Source organism: Tachyglossus aculeatus, chromosome 6 (genome assembly GCF_015852505.1).
Source record: "Tachyglossus aculeatus isolate mTacAcu1 chromosome 6, mTacAcu1.pri, whole genome shotgun sequence".
Taxonomy (NCBI): Eukaryota; Metazoa; Chordata; class Mammalia; order Monotremata; family Tachyglossidae; genus Tachyglossus; species Tachyglossus aculeatus.
Genome location: NC_052071.1, coordinates 60,125,370 through 60,141,765, shown reverse-complemented (window position 1 = coordinate 60,141,765; position 16,396 = coordinate 60,125,370). Strand labels below are relative to the sequence as shown.

Below are 16,396 nucleotides of genomic sequence, written 5' to 3'. Positions count from 1 at the left end.
TGTACAAGTAAAATAGAGTAATAAATCTGTACAAACATATATCCAGGTGCTATGGGGAGGGGAAGGAGGTAGGATGGGGGGGATGGGGAGGAGGAGAGGAAAACGGGGGATCAGTCTGGGAAGGCCAGGATTAGAACCCACAACCTTCTGACTCCTAAGCCAGGGCTCTGTCTACTATGCCAAGATGCTCCGAAATGGGAATCTGGTTCCTGGATGGAAGTCACTGATGAGCTCAGATCCTGCTCCTACTAGCCTGCTTGACCTCTGGACTGGGTGTGTGGGAATGTCTTTGTAATACATTTATTGATAATTTATTGATATTATCCATGTATCTATTTATATCGATATCTGTCCCCTCCCCTAGACTGTGAGCTCACTGTGGGCAGGGAAGGTGTTTGATGTTATGGTGTACTCTCCCAAGTTCTTAGTACAGTGCTTTGCACAAAATCATCTCTCAATAAATAGGATTGAATGAATGAATTATGAATTATTATTAATAATGGGGAGGAGGAGAGGAAAACGGGGGATCAGTCTGGGAAGGCCAGGATGAGGATTTCACCTCCTCCAGGAGGACTTCCCAGACTGAGTTCTTTCCTTCCTCTCCCCCTCGCCCCCTCTCCATCCCCCCCACCTTACCTCCTTCCCTTCCCCACAGCACCTATATATATGTATGCATGTTTGTACATATTTATTACTCTATTTACTTTACTTGTACATATCTATTCTATTTTATTTTGTAGTATGTCTGGTTTTGTCTCCCCCTTTTAGACTGTGAGCCCACTGTTGGGTAGGGACTGTCTCTATGTGTTGCCAATTTGTACTTCCCAAGCGCTTAGTACAGTGCTCTGCACACAGTAAGCGCTCAATAAATACGATTGATGATGATGATGATTAATAATGACATAATAATAATGGTATTCTCTTTGCCTCACTTACCTCATTTGTAAAATGGGGAAAAGACAGTGAGCCCTGCATAGGGCAACCTGATTACCTTGTAACCTCCCCAGAGCTCAGAACAGTGAGAAGCAGCGTGGCTCGGTGGAAAGAGCCTGGGCTTTGGAGTCAGAGGTCATGGGTTCAAATCCCGGCTCCTCCAATTGTCAGCTGTGTGACCTTGGGCAAGTCACTTAACTCCTCTGGGCCTCAGTTACCTCAACTGTCAAATGGGGATTAATACTGTGAGCCCCCTGTGGGACAACCTGATCACCTTGTAACCTCCCCAGCACTTAGAACAGTACATAGTAAGCACATAGTAAGCGCTTAATAAATGCCTCAGTTACCTCAATTGTAAAACGGGGATTAATACTGTGAGCCCCCTGTGGGACAACCTGATCACCTTAGTCTGGGAGGGCCCCTTGGAGGAGATGTGCCCTCGGTAAGGCTCTCATGTGTTCAGGATTTGAACACATGACCTCTGACTCCAAAGCCCAGGCTCTTTCCACTGAGCCACGCTGCTTCTCTAAAATAATAATGATGGTATTTGTTAAGCTCTTACTATGTGCAAAGCACATATGTTGCCAACTTGTACTTCCCAAGCGCTTAGTACAGTGCTCTGCACACAGTAAGCGCTCAATAAATACGATTGAATAGAATAGAATAGAATAAAAGCACTGTTCTAAGCACTGGGGAGGTTACAAGGTGATCAGGTTGTCCCATGAGGGGCCTCACAGTCTGAATCCCCATTTTACAGATGAGGTAACTGAGGGCAAGAGAAGTTAAGTGACTTGCCCAAAGTCACAGAGCTGACAGTTGGAGGAGCCGGGATTTGAACCCCTGACCTCTGACTCCAAAGCCTGTGCTCTTTCCCCTGAGCCACGGTTTGGAGGGAGAGGAAAGGATGGATTTTAGCCATGTTGTGAAGGCGGGACTGTGTTTGTGCATCTGTGGGACTGTGAGTTGGGGTGGGTCTTACCGATGATGTGTCTTTGTGTCTGTGTGAGCTCATCTGCCGGGATCTTGTGCCCGTGTGTCTCTGTGTGGGTCTTGGTGATGGTCTGTCTGTGGGGGTGTTTGTGCGGCTGTGTTTGTGCTTGTGTGTGTCTTATGTTTGTTTGCAAGCGCTTAGTACAGTGCTCTGCACGCAGTTAGTGCTCAATAAATACGACTGAATGAATCTCTGTGGGTTTGATTGCAAGTGTGAATGTGTGACTGCGTACAAGTCTGCGAGTACATGTTTATATGAGTGTGTCTATGTGTGTGTAACTGTAGGGGTCCCTCAAGGTTCAGTTTAGAAGGGGACCAAGAAGTACCACAGCTTCAACTATCATCTCTACGCTGATGACACCCAGATCTCCATCTCTGCCCCTGCTCTCTCTCCCTCCCTCCAGGCTCGCATTTCCTCCTGCCTTCAGGACATCTCCATCTGGATGTCTGCCCGCCACCTAAAACTCAACATGTCCAAGACTGAACTCCTTGTCTTTCCTCCCAAACCCTGCCCTCTCCCTGACTTTCCCATCACTGTAGATGGCACTGTAGACGGCACTACCATCCTTCCCGTCTCACAGACCTGCAACCTCGGCGTCACCCTCGACTCCGCTGTCTCGTTCACCCCTCACATCCAATCCGTCATCAAAACCTGCCGGTCTCACCTCCGCAACACTGCCAAGATCCGCCCTTTCCTCTCCATCCAAACCGCTCCCTTGCTGGTTCAGTCTCTCATCCTCTCCCGACTGGATTACTGCATCAGCCTCCTCTCTGATCTCCCATCCTCCTGTCTCTCCCCGCTTCAATCCATACTTCACGCCGCTGCCCGGATCATCTTTGTACAGAAATGTTCAGGGCGTGTCACCCCCCTCCTCAAAAATCTCTAGTGGTTTCCTGTCAACTTACTCATCAGGCAAAAACTCCTCACTCTCGGCTTCAAGGCTGTCCATCACCTCGCCCCCTCCTACCTCACCTCCCTTCTTTCCTTCTCCAGATCAGCCCGCACCCTCTGCTCCTCTGCTGACGCTCACCTCCTCACTGGGCCTCATTCTCGCCCGTCCCACCATCGACCCCCGGCCCACATCCTCCCCCTGGCCCTGAATGCCCTCCCTCCGCACATCGGCCAAACTAGCTCTCTTCCTCCCTTCAAAGCCCTACCGAAGGCTCTCCTCCTCCAAGAGGCCTTCCCAGACTAAGCCCCCTTTTTCTCAGTTCCCCCTCCCTTCCTCATCACCTCCACTCGCTCCCTTTGCCCTTCGCTCCTCCCCTCCCCACAGCACTTATGTATATATGTATATATCTATAATTCTTTTTCATTTATATTGATACCTGTTTACTTGTTTTGATGCATATGTAGCTATAATTCCATTTATTTATATTAATGCTACTGATGCCTGTCTACTTGTTTTGTTCTGTTTTTATGTCTGTCTCCCTCTTCTAGACTGTGAGCCCACTGTTGAGTAGGGACCGTCTCTATATGTTGCCAACTTGGACTTCCCAAGCACTTAGTACAGTGCTCTGTGCACAGTAGGTGCTCAATAAATACGATTGAATGAATTAATTAATGACCTTTTGACTCCTAGACCTGTGCTCTATCCATGTGATAGACATGATCCCTGCCCTCAAGGAGCCTCCAGTCCACTGTGTGCAGAGCACTATGTTCCAGGCACCTCCACCCAGAGAAATGTGTGTTGGGGGGGTCTCATCCTAAAAAGTGGGCTTGGTGACACCCAACGGGCTGGAAGTCTGTAGCCTCCTGGGAATTACTCTATTTATTTTCCTTGTACGTATTTATTCTATTTATTTTATTTCGTTCATATGTTTTGTTTTGTTGTCCAGCTCCCCCTTCTAGACTGTGAGCCCGCTGTTGGGTAGGGACCGTCTCTAGATGTTGCTGACTTGTACTTCCCAAGCGCTTAGTCCAGTGCTCTGCACACAGTAAGCCCTCAATAAATACGATTGAATGCATGAATGAATGAATGAATTACTCTATTTTACTTGCACATATTTATTCTATTTATTTTGTTCATTATGTTTTGTTTTGTTGTCTGTCTCCCCCTTCTAGACTGTGAGCCCGCTGTTGGGTAGGGACCGTCTCTAGATGTTGCTGACTTGTACTTCCCAAGCGCTTAGTACAGTGCTCTGCACACAGTAAGCGCTCAATAAATACGATTGAATGCATGAATGAATGAATGACTCTATTTTACTTGCACATATTTATTCTATTTATTTTGTTTTGTTCATATGTTTTGTTTTGTAGTCCGTCTCCTCCTTCTAGACTGTGAGCCCACTGTTGGGTAGGGACCGTCTCTATATGTTGCCAACTTGTACTTCCCAGGGGCTTAGTACAGTGCTCTGCACACAGTAAGTGCTCAATCAATCAATCAATCGTATTTATTGCTCAATAAACACAATTGAATGAATGAATGAATTCCCCAGTCGGTTCTTGGACACTAATGATGATTTTGACACCTGTCTACATGTCTTGTTTTGTTGTCTGTCTCCCCCTTCTAGACAGTGAGCCCGTTGTTGGGTAGGGCCCGTCTTCCTATTTTGCCGACTTCTACTTCTCAAGCGCTTAGTACAGTGCTCTGCACACTGTAAGCGCTCAATAAATATGATTGACTAGATGAAGGAATGAACTCCCCTTCTGGAACGTGAGTCCGTGTTGGGGCAGGGACTGTCTCTGTCTGGGGTCCAGTTGGACTGTCCAACTGCTCAGTCCAGTGCTCTGCACACAGTAAGCGCTCAATAAATACGATGGAATGAATGAATATAGCTATAATTCTATCTGTTCTGACGATCTGGACACCTGTCTGCGTGTTTTGTTTTGTTGTTAGGTGTCTCCTGTGTGCCAGGTACTGTACCAAGCGCTTGGGAGAGTATAGTCTAACAACAACTACAGTCTTTTAGACTGTGAGCCCACTGTTGGGTAGGGACTGTCTCTATGTGTTGCCAATTTGTACTTCCCAAGCGCTTAGTACAGTGCTCTGCACATAGTAAGCGCTCAATAAATACGGTTGATTGATTGATTGAACAACTAGACACATTCTACTTGTTCTGTTTTGTTGTCCGTCTCCCCCTTCTAGACTGCGAGCCCGTTGCTGGGGAGGGACCGCCTCTGCCTGTGGCCGACTTGTCCTTCCCAAGCGCTCAGTCCAGTGCTGTGCACATAGTAGGCGCTCCATGAAGACGATGGAATGGCTGAATGTGTGAGTGAGTGAGTGAGTGACGTTGCTGGGGTGGGGGCGGTGCTCGGGAGACCCTCCCCTCCCCCCTGTCGCGTCCCACCCCCATTCCCATTCCCATCCCCATCCCCATCCCCATCCCAGCTCCTCCTCCGGCCTCCCTGGGCCCCTCTGCGCTCTCTCGGTCGGTGGTCGGTGGTCGGGGGCGTCTCCCGGGGGGGGGTCCCGGTTTGGGGAGGGGGTGGGCCCGCCGGTGGGCGTCTAGCCCGCTCCCCCGAACCCGGGCCACCATGGTCATCCGCGTCTACATCGCCTCCTCCTCCGGCTCCACCGCGGTGAGAAAGCCCCCCAAACCCCTCCCCACCATCCTGGGGGGGCCCAACCCGGCCGGGGGGCGGGGGGCTGTTAGGGTGGTCGGTGGGGGGGAGGGGATGGGGATGGGGGGGAGGGTCTGTCCATGGTTTCCCTCCCACCCCCCGCCCCCTCCCCCTCCCCCAATGATGGAGGTAAGGGGCCACACACACACACAGAGAGAGAGAGAGAAAGAGAGAGAGAGAGAGAGAGACACACAAAGAAAATGTGTGTGCCTTTATATATGTGTGTGCCTTTATATATGTGTGTGTCCCTGTGTGTGTGTGTGTGTGTGTGTCCCTGTGTGTGTGTGCGTGGGTCATTCATTCCACCGTATTTATTGAGCGCTGACTGTGTGCAGAGCACTGGACTGAGCGCTTGGGAAGAACAAGTCGGCCGCAGTTGGAGACGGTCCCTCCCCAACGACGGGCTCACAGGCTAGAAGGGGGAGGCGGACAACACAGCAGTGTGTGTGTGTGTGTGTGTGTGTGTGTGTGTGTGTGTGTGTGTGTGTGATTCATTCCATCGTATTTATTGAGCGCTGACTGTGTGCTGAGCACTGGACTGAGCGCTTGGGAAGGACAAGTCGGCCGCAGTTGGAGACGGTCCCTCCCCAACGACGGGCTCACAGGCTAGAAGGGGGAGACGGACAACACCACAGTGTGTGTGTGTGTGTGTGTGTGTGTGTGTGTGTGTGTGTGTGTGTGTGATTCATTCCATCGTATTTATTGAGCGCTGACTGTGTGCAGAGCACTGGACTGAGCGCTTGGGAAGGACAAGTCGGCCGCAGAGACGGTCCCTCCCCAACAACGGGCTCACAGGCTAGAAGGGGGAGGCAGACAATACAACAGTGTGTGTGTGTGTGGGGGGGTGGGTGATTCATTCCATCGTATTTCTTGAGCGCTGACTGTGTGCAGAGCACTGGACTAAGCGCTTGGGAAGGACAAGTTGGCAACATCTAGAGACGGTCCCTACCCAACAGCGGGCTCACAGGCTAGAAGGGGGAGACAAACAACACAACACTGTGTGTGTGTGTGTGTGTGTGTGTGTGTGTGTGATTCATTCAATTGCATTTATTGAGCTTGTACTTGTACTCCAACTTGTACTTCCCCAGAGCTTAGTACAGTGCTCTGCACACAGTAAGCGCTCAATAAATACGATTGATTGATTGATTGAGCGCTTCCAGTGTGCAGAGCACTGGACTGAGCGCTTGGGAAGGACAAGTCGGCCGCAGAGACGGTCCCTCCCCAACAACGGGCTCATCGGCTAGATGGGGGAGGCAGACAACACAACAGTGTGTGTGTGTGTGTGTGTGTGTGTGTGTGTGTGATTCATTCCATCGTATTTATTGAGCGCTGACTGTGTGCAGAGCACTGGACTAAGCGCTTGGGAAGGACAAGTTGGCAACATGTAGAGACGGTCCCTACCCAACAGTGGGCTCACAGTCTAGAAGGGGGAGACAGACAATACAACTGTGTGTGTGTGTGTGTGTGTGTGTGTGTGATTCATTCCATCGTGTTTATTGAGCGCTGACTGTGTGCAGAGCACTGAACTGAGCGCTTGGGAAGGACAAGTCGGCCGCAGTTAGAGACGGTCCCTCCCCAACAACGGGCTCACAGGCTAGAAGGGGGAGGCAGACAACACAGCAGTGTGTGTGTGTGTGTGTGATTCATTCAGTCGTATTTATTGAGCGCTGACTGTGTGCAGAGCACTGGACTAGACGCTTGGGCAGTCCAAGTCGGCCACAGATAGAGACGGTCCCTCCCCAACAACGGGTTCACAGGCGAGGAGGGGGAGACAGACAACAAAGCAGTGTGTGTGTGTGTGTGTCTCCCTGGGGTCCGGACATTCCTTGTCTTTTTCTCCCCAAGACCCCTGGCCCGGGTCAATCAATCAACCAATCAATCAATGGTATTTATTGAGCAATTACTGTGTGCAGAGCACTGTACTAAGCGCTTGGGAAGTCCAAGTTGGCAACATATAGAGACGGCCCCTACCCAACAGTGGGCTCACGGTCTAGAACGGGTCCTCCGCGCCCCCGGGATGGGGGTGTGTGTGTGTGTGTGTGTGTGTGTGTGTGTGTGTGTGTGTGTGTGTGTGTGTGTTGGGGTGGGGGCCGTGGAATGCACCGTGGGCCAGCCCTGTGTGGCCGGGATGTGTGGAGGAGGATGCCTGGGTATGTGGGTAGGTAGGCCCGCCCGCCTGCCTGGCAGTCATTTAATAATAATAATAATAATAATGTTGGCATTTCTTAAGCGCTTACTACGTGCAAAGCACTGTTCTAAGCGCTGGGCAGGATACAAGGTGATCAGGTTGTCCCACGGGGGGCTCACAGTCCCCATCCCCATTTTCCAGATGAGAGAACTGAGGCTCAGAGAAGGGAAGTGGCTTGCCCAAGGTCACACAGCAGACAGGTGGCGGAGCCGGGATTCGAACCCATAATAATAATAATAATAATGGCATTTATTAAGCGCTTACTATGTGCAAAGCACTGTTCTAAGCGCTGGGGAGGATACAAAGTGATTAGGTTGTCCCACGTGGGGCTCACAGACTTAATCCCCATTTTACAGATGAGGGAACTGAGGCACAGAGAAGTCAAGTAACTTGCCCAAAGTCACACAGCTGACAAGTGGCGGAGCCGGGATTCGAACCCATGACCTCTGACTCCAAAGCCCGGGCTCTTTTCACTGAGCCACGCAGCTCCTCTTGTCTTTCTCCCTAAAGTGACCAAATCTGGATTTTGTGTGTGTGTGTGTGTGTGTGTGTGTGTGTGTGTGTGTGTGTGTGTGTGTCCATGCATGGTGTGTGCGGTACTGTGAGCCCGCTGTTGGGTAGGGACCGTCTCTAGATGTTGCCAACTTGGACTTCCCGAGCGCTTAGTACAGTGCTCTGCACACAGTAAGTGCTCAATAAATACGATTTAATGAATATGTTTGTACATATTTATTACTCCAGTTATTTTATTTGTACATATTTATTCCATTTTATTTTGTTAATATGTTTTGTTTTGTCGTCTGCCTCCCCCTTCTAGACTGTGAGCCTGCTGTTGGGTAGGGACCATCTCTAGGATGTTGCCAACTCGGACTTCCCAAGCGCTTAGTACAGTGCTCTGCACACAGTGAGAGCTCAATAAATATGAATGCATATGCTTAAATGTATTTATAACTCTATTTTATTTGTACATATTTATTCCATTTTATTTTGTTAATTTGTTTTGTCATCTGTCTCCCCCTTCTAGACTGTGAGCCTGCTGTTGGGTAGGGACCATCTCTAGGTGTTGCCAACTTGGATTTCCCAAGCGCTTAGTTCAGGGCTCTGCACACAGTAAGCGCTCAATAAATACGATTGAATGCATATGCTTAAACGTATTTATAACTCTATTTTATTTGTACATACTTATTCCATTTTATTTTGTTAATATGTTTTGTTTTGTCGTCTGTCTCCCCCTTCTAGACTGTGAGCCCGCTGTTGGACAGGGACCGTCTCTGTATGTTGCTGACTCGGACTTCCCGAGCGCTTAGTCCAGTGCTCTGCACACAGTAAGCGCTCGATAAATACGATTGAGTGAATAAATGAATGAACGTGTCAGCGACAGGGGTGGGAAGACCCCCACACCACTCGCCCACCCATCCATCTCCATCCCCCGCCTCGGCCAAGCCGGAGCACCCGGCCACAGCTGCTTTGGCCCTCTGACTGCATTCCTTCCTCCCTCCCTCTCTCCTTCCCATCGTCATCTGGCCTGTTAGGATTGTTTATTTTATTTTATTTTTATGGTATCGGTTGAGTGCTGACCACTAAGCGCTGGGTGGATACAGGCCCCATCCCACGGGATGGGGAGGGGCGACGTCGCGGTCTTAATCCCCATTTTACAGATGAGGTGAGCGAGGTGCAGAGAAAGCAGCGTGGCTCAGCGGAAAGAGCCCGGGTTTGGGAGTCAGAGGTCGTGGGTTCTAATCCCGGCTCCGCCGCTTGTCATCTGGGTGACTTTGGGCAAGTCACTTCACTTCTCTGGGCCTCAGTTACCTCCTCTGTCAAATGGGGATGAAGACTGTGAGCCCCCTGTGGGACAACCTGATCACCTTGTAACCTTCCCAGCGCTTAGAACAGTGCTTTGCACATAGTAAGCGCTTAATAAATGCCATTAGTGTTATTATTAGACAAGCTAATCAGGTTGTCCCACGTGGGGCTCACAGTCTTCATCCCCGTTTTACAGATGAGGTGCCCAAAGTCGCACGGCTGACAATTGGCAGAGCCGGGATTTGAACCCATGAACTCTGACTCCCAATCAATCAATCAATCAATCGTATTTATTGAGCGCTTACTGTGTGCAGAGCACTGTAAACCCGGGCTCTTCCTACTGCGCCGCACTGCTTCTCTGATGAATGCGCTGTAACTGAAAAGGAGAATAGAGCTATGATAAATAAGCTCTCCAAGGACATAACAAATTCATCAGGGCCGAGGTGGCTGAGGGATGGCCTGAAAAGGAAGGCTCCTTGAGGAGGGGGGGACAAAGAATACCATTCCCAGGAAGGTGGGGCTCAGTCAGGGAAGGCTTCCTGGAGGAGGTGGCTGAGGGTGCTGTTGTGCCTGTCTCCCCCTTCTATCAATCAATCAATCATATTTACTGAGCGCTTACTGTGTGCAGAGCACTGTACTAAGCGCTTGGGAAGCACAAGTCGAGACTGTGAGCCCGCTGTTGGGTAGGGACCGTCTCTAGATGTTGCCAACTTGGATTTCCCAAGCGCTTAGTACAGTGCTCTGCACACAGTAAGCGCTCAATAAATACCATTGAATGAATGAATGAATGAATGACAGGGGGGCAGGGTGAGGTGTCAGTCACGGAGGGCTCTTGAAGAGGTGGCTGCAGGCTGTACTGTATTTGCGAATATTAATGTCTGTCTCTCCCTCTATCTAGATTGTAAGCTCCTTGTGGGCAGGGAACAGGTCTACCTACTCTGGTATACCCAGGGATATATAATAATAATAAAATAATAATAATAATAATAATAATAATAACAATAACAACAACAATAATAATAACAATGGCATTTGGAAATGTTAATGTCTGTCTCCCCCTCTATCTCGATTGTAAGCTCCTTGTGGGCACGGAACAGGTCTACCTACTCTGATATACCCAGGGATATATAATAATAATATAGAAGAGAAGCAGCGTGGCTCGGTGGAAAGAGCCCAGACTTTAGAGTCAAAGGTCATGGGTTCAAATCCTGGCTCTGCCGATTGTCAGCTGTGTGACTTTGGGCAAGTCACTTCACTTCTCTGTGCCTCAGTTACCTCATCTGTAAAATGGGGATTAAGACCGTGAGCCCCCTGTGGGACAACCTTATCACCTTGTAACCTTCCCAGCACTTAGAACAGTGTTTTGCACAGAGTAAGCGCTTAATAAATGCCATTAATGTTAATAATAATAATAATAATAATAATAATTATGGCATTTGCAAATATTAATGTCTGTCTCCCCCTCTGTCTCGATTGTAAGCTCCTTGTGGGCAGGGAACAGGTCTACCTACTCTGATATACCCAGGGATATATAATAATAATAATAATAATAATGACATTTGCGAATATTAATGTCTGTCCCCCCCTCTATCTCGATCGTAAGCTCCTTGAGGGCAGGGAACAGGTCTACCTACTCATATACCCAGGGATATATAATAATAATAATAATAATAATAATAATAATAATAATAGTGGCATTTGCAAATATTAATGTCTGTCTCCCCCTCTATCTCGATTGTAAGCTCCTTGTGGGCAGGGCACTTACTATGTGCAAAGCACCGTTCTAAGCTCTTGGGAGGATACAAAGTGACCAGGTTGTCCCACGTGGGGCTCACAGTCTTAATCCCCCTTTTACAGGTGAGGGAACTGAGGCACAGAGAAGTTAAGTGACTTGCCCAAAGTCACACAGCAGACACGTGGCCGAGTCGGGATTTGAACCCATGACCTCTGACTCCCAAGTCTGTGCTCTTTCCTCTAAGCCACTCTGCTTCTCCTATATATGTGAAACGATATAAATATATCTATACATATCTGTTAAGCGCTTACTATATATATAAATATATTTATATATCTCTATATAGATATAGATATAAAATGATATATATAGTAAGCGCTTAATCAATCAATCAATCAATCGTATTTATTGAGTGCTTACTGTGTGCAGAGCACTGTACTAAGCGCTTGGGAAGTACAAGTTGGCAACGTATAGAGACAGTCCCTACCCAACAGTGGGCTTAACAAACACCATTATTATTATTATCAGATCAGAAACAGGCCCTCCCCCAGGCTAAGAGGGGGGACTGCAGGGATTTTAGCCCCATTTTACAGATAAGAAAAAGGAGGCAGAGAAAGGTGCCCTGCCCAAACTATATATATATCATATTATATCATATTATAATATAATATCATATTATATTACATGATATTATATTGCATATAATTATACATTATAATATATTATATTATCATATATTATTAATATAACATCAATATTAATATTATGATTATATTATTATATTATATATTATACTATATATTATAAATATATATATATAAAAAGTGGTTGAACATATATTCCAGCTCTGCCACTTGCCTCCCGGGTGACGCTGGGCAAGTCACTTCTGTGGCCCAGTTTCCCCATCTGTAAAATTCATTCATTCAATCGTATTTACTGAGCGCTTCCTGTGTGCAGAGCACTGTACTAAGCGCTTGGGAAGTACAAGTCGGCAACATATAGAGACGGACCCTACCCAACAGCGGGCCCACAGTCTAGAAAATGGGGCTTCGATCCCAATCCTTCCTCCTGCTGAGACTGTGAGCCCCATGGGGGATCGGGCCTTTGCCCAACCTGATGAATTTGTATCAACCCCAGCCCTTAGAACGGTGTTTGTTGCATAATAAGTGCATAACAAGTACCACAATTAGTATTATATTGTACTCTCCCAAATGTTTAATACAGTGCGCTGCACATAATAAGTGCCCAATAAATACGATTGATTTACCGATAGAATTAGGATGGTTGCAGAGGGGTCAATCAGTTGTATTTATTGAGTGCTTCCTGTCTAAGCTCGTGGTAGAGCACGATATAGCAGAAACGGTAGACATATTCATTCATTCAGTCGTATTTATTGAGCGCTTACTGTGTGCAGAGCACTGTACTAAGCGCTCGGGAAGTACAAGTTGGCAACATAGAGAGACGGTCCCTACTTATATTCCCTGGAGGAGGTGGCTGAAGACCTCTGTGACCAGGAAGATGGGGTCAATCAGGGGGGCGGTTGAGGACTGGCGGGATGGCGGGGATCGGTCAGGGAAGGCCTCCTGGAAGAGGTGGCCCAGGACCGACGTGACCGGGAAGGTGGGAGTCAATCAGGGAAGACCTCCTGGAGGAGGTGGATAATAATAATAATAATAATGATGGCATTTATTAAGCGCTTACTCTGTGCAAAGCACTGTTCTAAGCGCTGGGGGGTTACAAGGTGATCAGGTTGTCCCACAGGGGGCTCTCAGTCAACCCCCATTTCACAGATGAGGGAACTGAGGCCCAGAGAAGTTAAGTGGCTTGCCCAAGATCACACAGCTGACAATTGGCAGAGCCGGGATTTGAACCCACGACCACGGACTCCAAAGCCCGGGCTCTTTCCACTGAGCCACGCTGCTTCAGCCCCACGTGGAGCTCCAGACGTTCCCCGGCCAGCCGGTGGTGGTGGCCACGGGAAATGATCCGGGTTTTCACTGCGGTGATTCCCACGGCCTCCCATCCCCCCCGGCCGCTTCTCACTGTTAGCTGGACCCGGAGGCCGGGTCGGGTTTACGTCAAGCGCTTAGTACAGCGCTCTGCGCACAGTAAGCAGCATGGCTCAGTGGAAAGAGCCCGGGCTTTGGAGTCAGAGTTCATGGGTTCGAATCCCGGCTCCGCCAATTGTCAGCTGTGTGACTTTGGGCAAGTCACTTCAATCAATCAATCAATCAATCGTATTTATTGAGCGCTTACTGTGTGCAGAGCACTGTACTAAGCGCTTGGGAAGTACAAGTTGGCAACATATAATGGGCTCACAGTCTAAAAGTGGGGGGGGGCCTTCTCTGGGCCTCAGTTCCCTCATCTGGAAAATGGGGATTAAGATTGTGAGCCCCCCGTGGGGCAACCTGATCACCTTGTAACCTCCCCAGCGCTTAGAACAGTGTCTTGCACATAGTAAGCGCTTAATAAGTACCGTTATTATTATTATTATTATAGGTGCTCAACAAATATGATTGAATGAATGAATGAATTTAGCGGGGCCGAAATTTCCGCTCAAGAGAAGCGGTGTGGCCTAATGGATAGAGCCCAGGCCTGGGATTCAGGAGGACCTGGGTTCTAATCCCGGCTCCGCCACTTGTCTGCTGTATGACCTTGGGCAAGCCACTTCCCTGGGCCTCAGTTCCCTCGCCTGTAAAATGGGGATTCAGGCCGTGAGCCCCATGTGGGACTTGGGCTACGTCCAACGTGGTTACCTTGCGTCTACTCCGGCGCTCAGTACAGTGCCTGCCACAGAGTCAGCGCTAACCGCATGCCGTTTGAAGAGAAAGAAAAAAAGAAGGAAGGCCTGCTTTGGGAGAGTTTCCCAGCGAGTCCCGGGGGAGGGGGTGAGGAGAAGGCCAACGGGCCTTTTCCCAGTGTTCCCAGTTCCAGCTGTGGTCCGTCTTGCTGTGTGGCCTCCGCTTCCTCCTCTGTAAAATGCCGAGAAGACTCCTGCTCCTCTTCTTAGCCCAGGAATCCCATGGGGGACAGGGACCTTGGTCGATCTGAGCATCTTAGATCTCCCCCAGCGTTTAGCACAGCGCTCCGTGCAGAGCCCATGCTTAATCGCCCTCCCTCCTCAAATCCGACAATTGCTCCCACCCCTTCAAAGCCTACTTAGTACAGTGCTCTGCACACAGTAAGCGCTCAACAAATACGATTGATTGATTACCGAAGGCACATCTCCTCATTCATTCATTCATTCATTCATTCATTCATTCAATTGTATTTATTGAGCGCTTACTGTGTGCAGAGCACTGTACTAAGCGCCTGGGAAGTACAAGTCGGCAACATCTAGAGACGGTCCCCACCCAACAACGGGCTCACAGTCTAGAAGGGGGAGGCAGAGAACAAAACCAAACATGTGGACATTTGTTCATTCATTCAATCGTATTTATTGAGCGCTTACTGTGTGCAGAGCACTGGACTAAGCGCTTGGAAAGTACAATTGGGCAACAGATAGAGACGGTCCCTACCCAATAACGGGCTCACAGTCTAGAAGGGGGAGACAGACAACAAAACAAAACATGTGGACATTTGTTCATTCATTCAATCGTATTTATTGAGCGCTTACTGTGTGCAGAGCACTGGACTAAGCGCTTGGGAAGTACAATTTGGCAACAGATAGAGAAAATCCCTACCCAACAGTGGGCTCACAGTCTAGAAGGGGGAGACAGACAACAAAACAAAACATATGGACATTCATTCATTCATTCAATCGTATTTATTGAGCGCTTACTGTGTGCAGAGCACTGGACTAAGCGCTTGGGAAGGACAATTTGGCAACAGATAGAGACGGTCCTTACCCAATAACGGGCTCACAGTCTAGAAGGGGGAGACAGAGAACAAAACAAAACATATTAACAAAATAAAATGAATAGAATAAACATGTACAAATAAAATGAATAAATAAAGGACAGGTGTCAAGTAATCAGAACAAAAAGAAGTAAAGCTAGATTCATTCATTCAGTTGTATTTATTGAGCGCTTACGGTGTGCAGAGCACTGGACTAAGCGCTTGGGAAGTACAAGTTGGCAACAGATAGAGACGGTCCCTACCCAACAGTGGGCTCACAGTCTAGAAGGGGGAGACAGACAACAAAACAAAACATATTAACAAAATAAAATAAATAGAATAAACATGTACAAATAAAATAAATAAATAAAGTACAGGTGTCAGGTCATCAGAACAAAAAGAAGTACAGCTAGATGCACAACATTAACAAAATAAAGAGAATAGTAAATATGTACAAGTAAAATAGAGTAATAAATCTGTTCAAACGTATATACAGGTGCTGTGGGGAGGGGAAGGAGGTAGGATGGGGGATGGGGAGGAGGAGAGGAAAAAGGGGGCTCAGTCTGGGAAGGCCTCCTGGAGGAGGTGAGCTCTCAGTAGGGATTTGAAGGGAGGAAGCCCCTCCCTTCAGAGAAGCAGCATTAGAGAAGCAGTGTGGCTCAGTGGTAAAGAGCCCCGGCTTTGGAGTCAGAGGTCATGGGTTCAAATCCCAGCTCCACCAATTGTCAGCTGTGTGACTCTGGGCAAGTCACTTAACTTCTCTGGGCCTCAGTTACCTCATCTGTAAAATGGGGATGAAGACTGTGAGCCCCCTGTGGGACAACCTGATCACCTTGTAACTTCCCCAGCGCTTAGAATAGTGCTCTGCACATAGTAAGCGCTTAATAAATGTCATTAAAAAAAAAGCCCCCCTTTCCTCTTCTCCCACTCCCTTCTGCATCGCCCAACTTGCTCCCTTTGTTCTTCCCCCCACTCTCGGCCCCACACCACTTTGGTCCATCCCTGTCATTTATTCATTTCTATTAATCAATCAATCAATCGTATTTATTGAGCGATTACTGTGTGCAGAGCACTGTACTAAGCGCTTGGGAAGTACAAGTTGGCAACATCTAGAGACGGTCCCTACCCAACAGTGGGCTGTATTAATGTCTGTCTCTCCCTCTAGATTTCTTGTAAGCACATGGTGGGTGGGGAATATGCCTGTTTATTGTTCTATTATACTCTCCCAAGCGCTTAATATAGTGCTCTGTACCCAGTAAGCGCCCCATAAATACAACTGAATGAGTGAACGAATAATCACTACGACCTCATCAATGTCAGCGCCAGATCGGTCCCCGGTTCCGCT

The 16,396-nt window shown here is 48.3% G+C and overlaps 1 protein-coding gene across 1 annotated transcript in view; it reads left to right on the top strand.

Annotated features, from left to right (window-relative positions):
- Positions 1-5,353: 5,353 nt before the first annotated feature.
- The window catches only part of SH3BGRL (SH3 domain binding glutamate rich protein like), a 29,566-nt gene continuing 18,523 nt past the window's right edge, over positions 5,354-16,396 (top strand). The window contains exon 1 of the mRNA XM_038748229.1: positions 5,354-5,446. Within this exon, the coding sequence (XP_038604157.1) occupies positions 5,402-5,446 (45 nt within the window). The 5' untranslated portion in view covers positions 5,354-5,401. The remainder of the gene's footprint in view (positions 5,447-16,396) is intronic.